At 32.1% G+C, this 12,606-nt stretch overlaps 1 protein-coding gene across 1 annotated transcript; it reads right to left on the bottom strand.

The window, feature by feature from the left end:
* Positions 1 to 11,132: 11,132 nt before the first annotated feature.
* On the bottom strand, positions 11,133 to 11,636 carry LOC125817080 (secreted RxLR effector protein 161-like). Its single transcript, XM_049496657.1, has one exon. The coding sequence runs from the start codon at positions 11,634 to 11,636 to the stop codon at positions 11,133 to 11,135; it is 504 nt and encodes a 167-aa protein (XP_049352614.1).
* Positions 11,637 to 12,606: the final 970 nt, after the last annotated feature.

The raw sequence follows: 12,606 nt of genomic DNA on the forward strand, positions 1-12,606 counted from the left end.
CTAATTTAGTAATCAAAATAATCTCTCGATCAATCATTTTTCAAACTCAAAGCTACAGAAGAAGACGAAGACGGGCCAAGCAAGGAATGGGGATGACGACACGAAGGATCCCTCTTTTCGACCCTTTTAAGAACAAGCAAATGTGTTTTCTTATTTAAACACTTGAATTTTTCTTTCTATTATTAATGAAGGAGAAATATTTTTCTCTCAATCATAGAGAAACACTTCATATTCTTTGCTTTCATATTCCCTTCATTTCATTTATTTTTACTATACTCAATAAATATAAAATAAAAATATATGTCATATAATTAATCATGAAGTGAGAAATATGAAAAAACATATATTTTATATTTATGAATTTAATATTATATTTTTTTTAATCGAAAATGTGCTTGGGACTTGGGGTGAGCAATTGAATGGAAAGACGGTATGAAAAATGAGTTTGATTAGAAAGAGTGAAGAGAAATATGTTCGGTTGGATTTAAGCCACAAATGAAAGAATTGTGGACAACTTATTATAGAGCACAATTTATAAAACTCATATAGTATAATTTTTATTGATGAATAATATATTTATAAAATATTTAATACACTTATAATACATTGTGTTAATCTCTTACCAAACAAGCATAATATATTTTAGAAGTAATTATAATATATTTATATCTGAAGTAATTTTTCCAAGTAATAATTATATTGTTAAATGTTCATAACTCTTTTGTCCATTTATTTAAGCTAACACCTCCTTTAAATACATAGAACTTTTAATAAGTTGAATAGATTTCCGACATACAATTTACTTATACATATAGTATTGAGAGAAATATTGTTGATGTCATTTTCTATTAATAATGATATTTATATATAAATATAGATAGATAATATGTGAAAATTGATAAAAGAAGAAGGAAAAGAATTATAGATGAAAATGAACAAGTCAAGAATACAAATCAAGTTTTGATTGTTATCTCAATAGTCAACACAAGTTATCTTTATACGGAAAAAAAATATAGAAGTTGATATCAAATTGTCACATTAGGGCTAGAAGAAGTTGCCCGGATGGTAAGTACCTCTCACTTTCAATTATGTGATTGCTAAAATTAAATTAGTTTATAATTTGTTTCACCAAAAGGAAGGATCATTAATATTTTGTGATTTTATTTTTGTTATGAGTTACTTAATGTTGATTATCATTGTAATTCTTTTCGTCTTCTTCCTTTGTATCTTTGTAAATATATCGCTATTCTTAATTATCATTGCATCAACATCGTTCATGTAACTTTTTGAACAATTAAATTTCTTGTAGTCTCTTACTAATCTTGATAGGATATATGAATTTTAGTTTTATTCATTATCATATTAATTACAGTGTACTTCTCTTCCTTCTGCAATATTTGATGTATGTATCTATCAAAATACACGTATAACAGGAATACGGTTAATTATAAGTTTATTGGACTATTCAAATTGTAAGATTATCGTAACAGGAACGAGAATGTGTACCTGTTAACAACAACTGAATGATAATGAAGTCTTGTGAAAGATTGCTCCAAGTTCAACTTTGAGACTCAAGGAATCATAGTTATGTTTCCACCCCTTTTTCAAATTGGTACTTACCTCTTTTTCAGAAAAAAATCGGGTTGATCCACATGAGCGATCCACAATCCAAAACTTACATCTCCCATTTCGCACATGGTGGACAAGACCTAAATCAATATGATATCAACTAAACACACAATTCATACGACAAATAGTTCGTGCGACTTGTGAGTACCAAGACTTACTCCAAGATTTTTACAACCCTACATAGGAATTCAATCACATGTGGAAAGAATTCACTATTAATTTAAGGACACTATTACTCACAATACCCCAGACTTCGTTCACTACTTCAGTAGTTACTCATTCGACCCCTCATCCTCTTAAAAATGTTAACTTGAGTTCATGTTTAGCTTTATACACATAATTACACTTAATATCAATATGGTTAGTGCAATAGCTGGCATGTGTATATAAGTTTATTATTCAATTAATTGTCTTTTCTTTCTACTTGAATCTATTTGTTCCTATTCAACTGTTTTCCTAGACATGCACTGCGTTGCCGAATCATTCATGGCTATTAGTAACATGCTAAAGTAGCAACATCGATTGAAACTTCAAGAAATAGCAAAAGGTCAAAGGATATTTCATTGAAAAGTCATTTTAACTTTTCGGGGTCTCACACAATGAAGAAGCAGAGAACCATTCTTTCATTGACCCATTAATTGCATGACACACGTGGTATGAAACACATGCTACGATGTTTTCACCTTATATTGGTGTATGAGTCTCATTCTTTTGATTATCCAACATCGTACAGACCTTGGTCTAAGCATCTCCAGATGTTTAACCCTAGCTTCTCTCTTCAATGATCCTTAAGCTCTTGTTCTTAGAGAAACACTTGTCTGGCTCATAAAACAAGTCAAATATGGTGCCAAAACTCATCTCTTCACGTTCCTCGACGTAAGAGGCAATTGCTCGTTGAGAGAGCCAATCTCGTGACTTATTCGACAAACTTTATTTCTTACAAAATATCACATGCATACCGCATTTGAACATAAATTCAATAGATTATATAGAAGAGAATATCATAACAATCAAGTTCTTTTACAATACTGAAATATCATTAAATCCTACGCAAACCTAGAGCCTTAACATGTTTTTCAAACAAGTCTGTAAAGATGACATTCGTAAAAGGATCAACTATCATTTCACGTGTAGGAATGTATTGCAAAGTTATTTCTCCACTTGCCACTACGTCTCTTACAAAGTTATACTTGATGTCAACATATTTGGTCTTGCTGTGATACTTAGGATCCTTCGTGTATGCGATAGCCGCTTGATTATCACAATATAGAATCATGAGACCCTTAGAATTCTTTGCAATACTCAAATGTTCAAAGAATCTCTTTAACCAAACAACTTCTTGTACTGCATACGCACAAGCCACGAATTCAGATTCCATGGCTGTGCAAGTTTTCTTCTTACTTTTCCATGAAATATATAGTCTGTTTGGAATGATCTATTTGGATCTTAACACCCAATATATAGTCTGTTTCACCCATATCTTTCACATCAAATGATTTCGAAAGCCATTACTTGACAATTTTCACATACTTCAAATTATTTCCAGCTAATAAAATATCATCTACGTAAAGAGAAAGAACTACAAAATTTCTATTAGGCTTTTTCACATAGATGCAATGGTTTTCATCGATCATAGTGAAATCAAATGACATCACCTCTTTATGAAATCTTAGCAAGATTTGCTTTAGGCCATACATTGATCTTTTCAATTTACAAACTTTCTTTTCCTGACCTTTAACAACGAAACCTATTGGTTGTTCCATGTAGATTTTCTCATATAATTCTCCGTTGAGAAAAGCGGTCTTCACATCCATTTGGTGTAATTCTAGATCTAAATGTGCAACAATAGCTAAAAGTAATCGTATGGAGGTAAACTTTACAACTAGTGAAAACGTTTTCTCATAGTTTATTTCAACTTCTTGAGTAAAACCTTTTACCACCAATCGTGTTTTATGTCTTTCTATTGACCAATCCGATTTGCATTTATCTTTGAGAATCCATTTATTCCCAATAGCTTTACGTTCATTAGGAAGGTCAACTAGATCCCAAACTTTGTTGATTTTCATGGACTCTAATTCTTGTTTCATCGCTTTTAACAATTCATCCCTTTTAGGGCTTGATAAGACCTCATTTACAAAATTAGGTTCATCCAATTCTGTAGGAGATACCCAGAAAACATAATTCTCAATATCATAAGATCGTTTAGGTACACCTTTTCTTATACTCTTATGTAATTGAAGTTCATATTCCTCTATAGGATTTTGGGATTCATAACTCTCACTTGGACCAGGTATCATTTCTTGATCATTTGAGTTATCAAGTATATCTTATGACACTACCTGATCTTCTGAATTCAACATTTCGTAGAGAGGCTTACCTTCATCTATTTCACTTTTTTGAGAAAATCATTTTCCAAAAATCTGACATCTCGTGATACTATTCCAGTAATACTTCCATCTTTTAGTTCATCAATGCACACATATCTTTTGGAGCGTTCAGAGTACCTTATAAAAATGCATTTCTTTTCTTTTAGACTTAGTTTACCAAACTCACCAAAATGATCTTTAATATATGTTGCACAACCCCTATGCTTGTAGATCATTCAGGCTTGTTATATGACTAGTCCAAAGTTCATAAGGAGTGATAGACACTGATTTAGAAGACACTTTGTTCAATATGTGGGCCGCAATCAATAATGCATCTCCCCAGAAAGAGATAGATAAATTTGCATGCGCTATCATTGACCTAACCATGTCTAATAATGTTTTATTCCTTCTTTCAGCTACACCCTTTTGTTGGGGTGTATAAAGAGTAGTTAATTGTCTGATAATACCATTTTCAGTACATAATTCTTTAAATTATTTTGACAAATATTCACGTTCTCGATTGGTTCTTAAATGTAATGAAGTCTGTAGCACCAGACCTAATTGCCTTCACATTCATTGGACCACAAATATCATAATTGATTAATTGAAGTGAAAACTCTGCTCTTTTAGCCTTTCCAAATGGTTTACGTGTAATATTTCCAGCAAGACAATTTTCACAAGTTAGCATATCAATTTTGGTGAAAGAACCTAAATGCTCTTCCTTTGCCAACCTATTCATTCGATCTTGCCCTATGTGACCTAATATTGCATGTCGTATAATAACATCAATATCATTGTTACTTGAATAACATGCCATTACACAACGGTCAACATAATAGCCTTAAGTTGAAGGATTACAATCTAAAACGTTAAAATGATCATAATGAAGTCTAAAATCATATAAAATATTATCTAGAGTTATTCTAACACCATTACGACTAAAAAAATAAATCAAAATAAACATTTAAAAGAACAGACACAAATACTAAGTTTCACTGAATCTCTGGAGCATATAGGACGTCGTACAACATCAAAGAACGACCACTACGCAAGTCCACTTTGCAAGTGCCTATCCCTTTGACATCTAGTTTTACATTATTTCCTACGTAGATTCACTTTGATTTAGATGAAACTCGACAAAACTCCACTAACGCTTCTTGATCTCGACTCACGTGGTCGGTGGATCCTGAGTCTACCATCCACATATGATAAGATTCAGTTAGTAAATAAGTGTTAGAAACATATATAGCACCCAGAGATGCATTTAGAAATGCTACCTTTTCAGCTCAATACATTCACGAGCAAAATGCCCCAACACTTGACAATTGTCGCACTTCATTTAGCTATTGTCTCTTTTCTTGAAAAAACGTTTTCCCTTCTTGGAATTTAGCTTCTTATTTTTCTTGGAGGGTCCTTCTCCGGTCTCTTTGTCTTTTTCATTTCTTTTCCAATTCTTCTTCCACTTGAAGTTTGAAGATTTTGTACCACTTGACTCCGCCACAAGGCATTAGAAACAGTTTTAGTAGCACCAAGCCGCTCATCTCCAAGTTCAATATGACGAGCAACATCAAAAAATATTTTGATACTATCATAGGTCAAGTTGACCTTTAAATGTTCCTAATTATTGGGAAGAGACCGAATCACTGTCTGGATTTGTTGTTCATCTGAAAGAATATGACCAACACTCTTGAGTTAAGCTATCATGTTTGATATCACCCTAAGGTGTTGTTTGATATTTTGATCATGACACTTCTTGTAAGTGTCAAATTTGATAGTCAACTGTTAGAGGCGGCTACTAATGTACCCCATATGTTCCTCACAGATGTGCCCACATAACATGAGCAATAGGAAATTCCTCAAATTCATGTATGAGGTCATCAATCACAGAACTAACTGTTATTCCGTGTGCAGTGGAATTAGCCTTTTTCCAAGCTTTATAAGTTTCAAGGTCTCATCTGTGTTGTGCATTATTTCTCTCTTCTGGTTGAGTCAAAACATGATCTATATCTTTCAGAGCATTTTGCTCTTCCAGTACATACCATATTTCACAACTCCATATGTTGTAATTGTCACCGTTCAGTTTTTCACCTTTGTTTAAGTTAGCTATAATGCTTTTTGATGCCATGTCTGTTTGGAGAGATAAAAGACAAGAATTCTAAATCAATTTTGCACGTGACATACACATTCAAGCAAATTAATTCTCATAAAGGTTTCATATTTAATGTAAAATCGAAAGGACACGTAATCATCCAATCATCGCCTACAAATTAAATATTTAATTAAAAATTGTAATTGATTTCTTAATTTGTATTCTAATATATTTAGGCCCATAATCACAAGTATTTATATGTTTAATAATTACCACCATATGATAATGCATAAAAAAATAACAACACATCAATTCAAAATAGGATGGAACACATATATTCATATTAAAACATATTCAACGGTGTTCATTACATATTATGCAAAACCAAAATAAACACTTAAATACTAGACTGCGATTCTATGTGATCTCGCTGGCCATCTAGCTTCAAAATTCACCGTGAACCTCCATAATGGTTCGTTAGGACCAAATTCATGATAGATGTCTGCTAGTTCCTTCTTCCAATAATCTAGTAAGGAATTATACAAAATACCTAATCCAACATAATTTTCAACATAGATATAATAGTTATAAATTTGATTAATTTTAATCCAATTTTTTTCGCGGAAATTGGGTAATTGGTCAGACAAGTCCATTTTGATATTTTTGAACTCTTCAAATAATCTTTTTCCTTCTTTTTTACATGCTCTTTTATTGTTATGATTTTGCAGTATCCTTGAGTCATTTCTTATGACTTTCGGCTCCGAATCTACGTCATTTTCTATTTTGATCCTTTTGTGTCGCATCCTTCTACCATTTATTTTTTCTCCTCTATTAATACCACTCTCACTTGGAGAAATTGGAGCATGTTCCCGTTCATCCATATCTGAAATGAAAACAAAAAATTAAAAAATATGGTTAAAAACCATTTAATGCGACAACATATGTTAGAAATTTCTGGTAGAGGGCAAAGTGATTTATTAAAAAAGAGTTTACTCCTAAGAGAATTATTACAAGACCAATTTAATTATTTTTCAAAACCATAATATATTTCCACACATATATATACATATGGTTATTTATAAAGTACAAACCCTATCAATATTATATTAATCCCCTTAAAAAATAATATATAAAAAAATGAAGTGACTTGATGTATATGAGATTTTCAAAATAAATAATACTTAAAGTCACATTAGATACTATATTATTTCTTTATAAAAGGAGAAATAACACTTCATATTCCTAAAAGAAACTGAACGCGTTTTTTTTCAAAACTAAATATTTTAATGAACAAACATGTCACATCACTCTTTTTGTCCCTTTTTAATTAGTATTTAAAAATAATAAATAAAGCCCATGTTGACTCTTTCAACAAATACAAAAAAAATAGAGAGTACTAACTACTTTCTCATAACAAGTACAATAAAATCAATTACCTTTTTTCTTTTTTTAAGAGGCCACACATTTTTCTTCCTTTTTCTAAAATGAAGAGTTGTACTACAATTTGAAGTAGTACTACAAGTCAAAAAAGAATTTAAGAAAAATAAAGGAGAATTGATGAGTCCTAGATTTGGACTCATTTGGGGATTTGTTTATATAGATTTAGTGTCCTCAAATGCTTAATTTGTGCCATATACTAATGCTAAAACCTTGATTTTCAAGTATATGGATTGAGGAGCAAAGCAAGAACACTAACAGGCCAAAAGGAACAAAACAAGCTGAAGGACTGAAGAACGGCAAGCCTGAGGAATGCCAAGACCACTTGGCCTGTCGCCGAATGGCTAATCTAACCGCCTAAAGTTCCAGTGTGCCAAATCCTGAAGGAAGAAACCAAGTTGGTGATGAAAAGTAGCAGTCGGCGGATCGCCGAGCGGTTCCGCGATGCATAAAGAGATCTCCCAAAGTTACAGAACTTGAGGATGCTGAGTGCCAATGTGAAAAGGCGATGTAAGATATCAAAGGGCGGCTCGCCGAGTGATTCGACGATCCCGACTTACTTCACCAAACGACCCTTTGCGGCTTATTTTTTGCACCTATAAATTAGATTTTATTTGAGGAAGAGAGGAATGTTGAGTAAGTTTTGAGTGTGGAACAATACAAATTTAGCTCAGAACACTTTTCTCTATAGGTTTTGATAGTTTTGAAGAGTTTTAGAGATTCAATTTGGAGATTTTGGAAGTGGGTTTAGAATATTCTACAAATTGAAGCATTGTAAAGACTAAATCACTCTTACACAGTTGATGGATAATCGATTCGGTAAGTGTTTTTACTTTTTTATGATGCTTGGCTAAAACCCAATTCTTAGGGTGTGATCATGTGATTATGTGTTGAATTAGTTTATGGGTATTGTTAATTACTAGTTTAATTGCTATTTTGAAGTGAGTTTAATCATTAATTGTGGTTTAATTTATGAATTGTAGTTGCAAATGCAGTTCTAATTTTGTGTTCTTGGCCTGCTCGAGAGAGGTTCTAAAACTAAGATTATTGATTAATAATTTGTGGGCCTTGGGTTGAGCTGGATTTAGCTCGAGAGAGTAAATCTTATACCCAATTCTACCCATCTAGCTCAAAAGAGTGGATGAATTAAGGTGTGGGTTGTTCTTCATTGTCATGCTTGTTGATGTTCAAAATAAATCACCTGCTTCGGGCTAGATGTTCGAGAGAAAGCTATCACCCTTATAGTCTAGCCTACTCACTGATTTTTAGTTGTTTACTAGTAGTTTCAACTACCCATGTATCGTAATTTGCCTATAATCGATCACATCCCAAGAATCCCTCTCCCTATTGTTATTTTAATGTTTTTGTGACTGCTGTGTAGTTGATAATTGCAAACTCAAAACCCCCCATCTGACACTCGTGTCTCTCCTTTAATTTGATTAATGTCTTTTTCAATAATTTATATTCCTATGACTGATTAGACCACATTCGTACTTCTTGATTGAATTTGAAATACGTACCGCTCCCTGTGGGATTCGACCCCAACTCAATTGTTGGGTTTATACTTATTTACGATCGTTGACACCTAGAGTTGGATGAGGTGTGCCTGAAACGTTAAATTAAGAATTCTTGTTGGTAAAGGATAACTTTATTTATTTATTTATTTATTATTATTATTATAATCATTATTTATTTATTTTAAATGACTATTAACTTCTTTATATTCAACAAAGTCATTCTAATTTATATCTCGTAGAAATTAGACTATATCTTTTACTTCCTTTTCTTCACCATATCTGTTCGACTCTTATGAACAAAAAAAACTTACTGTTTCTTCTCTACGTTCAAACAACTAATTTATAACAATAAATTTGATTCTCCAATTTTTTTTAGAAGGAGTATTAAATCTACTATCAGATACTAAAACTTTCAACTAGCAAACAAGTGAGTTCAAGCTGTGAACAATTATATTATTTAAATATAAAACAATTAACCTTGGTTCTGATATCATTGTAAGATTATCGTAACAGGAACGAGAATGTGTATTTGTTAACAACAACGTAATGATAATGAAGTCTTGTAAAAGGTTGCTCCAAGTCCAACTTTGAGTCTCAAGAAATCAAAGCTATGTTTCCACAAACTAAATTTCACTTTTGTTTTGTTAATATCACTGAAGAAGATATAAATTTCTTTTTTGTTTCTCCCTTTGTTTGTCTGTTTTTGTGTTCCTCACTCTCATTTTCTGAAAAGTGTTCAACACCCATTTAAAAAGGGGAAATCAGTATACATTGGATTACAAAGTAACTGTTCCCACCCCTTTTTCAAATTGGTACTTATCTCTTTTTTCGGAAAAAAACTTCGGGTCAGGTCATATCGGGTCGGGTCGATCCACATGGACGACCCACAATCCAAAACTTACAACATTTATGTGTTGTGATTAACAATATTTAGTTTTAAGAATAAATAATTTTCATGGTAAAATGAGAAAATTTTAATTAATTCTATTTTGATTTTATATGTAAATTTACAAGTATTTTTAGTAACATTGACAAGTAATATATGAGACATAAGAAGTATTAGCATTTAAAATTAAAGTTGGAAAAAATGTATTTAAAAATTAAAATTACATTTAGACATAAATATCATTTGAAAAAAGAAGAAGAAACAAAACGCTAAAGTTTCGTGAGTAGGAACAAATCTTCAGTTGAAAATTTGATTGAAAATGAAAACATCTTCTTAATAACTACACCAAAAAATCACTTGAAGACATAACAAAATATTATTTTGAAAGTAGTTTTTTCGATAAAAAAGAAGGAATAATTATGCCCTGTTTTGAAATAACTAGCTAACGAACTAATATTAATAAACTAAATTGAAAAGAAGAACACGCAAAGAGAGAGGGTAATCTATTACAATCTCTACATATCTTGATTTGTGAATCTTAATGGCTATTTATAGCCAATAAGTAATAGACAAACCAACACTTGGCCAATAAGAAGTTATCCATTTGGCCAAGTGATGACACTTCTCAAATGGGTGGCCCCACATGACATCCATTTAGCATGACAAGTGATGACAATTAAATGGGTGGCCTCACATGACATCCACCTTAGTTTTACAACACTCCCCCTTGGATGTCCATGTAAAAGAAAAGTTGAAGGAACAAAAATATAAATAGACATTTATAATACGCATTACTTGATGTCTCATTAAAAACCTTTCTAGAAAAACCAAGTGGAACAAAACCTAGACTAAGGAAAAAAGGGTGCAACGCGTATTTTACTCCCCCTAATAAAGACCACAATTCAGATGCTAAAGTTTTTGCATTCCAATCTTGTGTACCATGCATCTTCTCAAGAGTTGAGGCTGGTAAATATTTGGTGAATAAATCTGTCGGATTATCACTTGAATGAATTTGTTGTATATCAATATCACCATTCTTCTAAAGATCATGTGTGAAAAATAATTTTGGTGAAATGTGTTTCGTTCTGTCTCCTTTTTATAAAGCATCTTCTTAGTTGAGCTATGCATGCAACATTGTCTTCAAAGAGCACTATAGATACCTTGACATCACACTTCAAACCACATTTTTCTTTGATGAAATGTATCATTTATCTCAACCATACATATTCTCTACTTGCTTCGTGAATAGCTATTATCTCAGCATGATTTGAAGAAGTAGCGACAATGGATTGCTTCGTAGATTGCCATGATATAGTAGTACCTTCGTATGTAAACAAATAGCCTATTTGAGATCGAGCTTTATGTGGGTCAGATAAATAACCCGCATCTGTACGACCAACAAGATATGTACTATCTTTGTTAGTATAAAATAGACCCATATCACTAGTCCTCTTTAGATATCGCAATATATGTTTAATTCCATTCAAATGTCTTCGTATAGGGAAAGAACTATATGTTGCTAACAAATTAACATAAAATTCTATGCCAGATCTCCTAGCATTAGCAAGATACATAAGTGCACCAATTGCATTAAGATAAAGTACTTCAGGACCAAGAGGTTCCTCATTCTCTACTTGAGGTCGGAACGAATCTTTACTCACTTCAATTGATCGAACAACCATGGGAGTACTGAATGAATGTGATTCGTCCATGTAAAATTGTTTCAAAATTTTCTCAATATATGCAGATTGATGGATGAAGACCCCGTCTACTAAATGTTCAATTTGTACACCAAGACAAAGTTTTGTCTTTCCAAGGTCTTTCATCTCAAATTATTTTAAATATTCAATTGACTTTTGAACATCTTCAAGGGTTCCATTGAGATTTATATCATAAACATAAACGACAAGAATAACAAATCTTGATATTGTTTTCTTAATAAAAATTCAAGGAAAAATTGCATCGTTTATATAATCTTCTTTTATCAAGTACTCACTGAGGCGATTATACCACATGCGCCCTGATTGTTTTAAGCCGTATAATGACTTTTGTAATCTGATTGATCACATTTCCAGAGATTTTGAACTATATGCTTCTGGCATTTTAAGTCCTTCCGAAATTTTCATATAAATTTCATTATCAAGTGAACCGTAAAGATAAGCTGTAACCACATCCATTAGATTTATTTCAAGATTTTCATGTGCAGCTAAACTGATGAGATATCAAAAAGTTATTGCATCCTTAACTGGTAAATATGTTTCTTCATAGTCGATACTGGGTCTTTGAGAGAGTCCTTGTGCAACAAAGCGTGCCTTGTATCTTATAATTTCATTTCTCTCATTTCTTTTTCGTACAAAGACCCATTTATAGCCAACTGATTTACCATCATTAGGTGTTTGAAATACTGGTCCAACAACCTCATGTTTAGCAAGTGAATTCAAATTTGATTGAATTGCCTCTTGCCATTTTTGCCAATCACATTTTCGTCGACATTCTTCGACAGATAGAGGTTCAAGATCTTCACAGTCTTGCATAATATTAAGTGCAACGTTATAAGCAAAAATATTATCCACCATAAGTTTTGATTGATTCAACTTTATCCCATTATCCGAAGAACTTATTGATAGTTCTTCATTCACTTGAGTCTCGGGGTCATTGATTTCTTCAGAAATATCATGACTA

The sequence above is a fragment of the Solanum verrucosum genome, unplaced genomic scaffold (assembly GCF_900185275.1).
Source record: "Solanum verrucosum unplaced genomic scaffold, falcon-dt-bn FXZP01000094.1, whole genome shotgun sequence".
Lineage (NCBI taxonomy): Eukaryota > Viridiplantae > Streptophyta > Magnoliopsida > Solanales > Solanaceae > Solanum > Solanum verrucosum.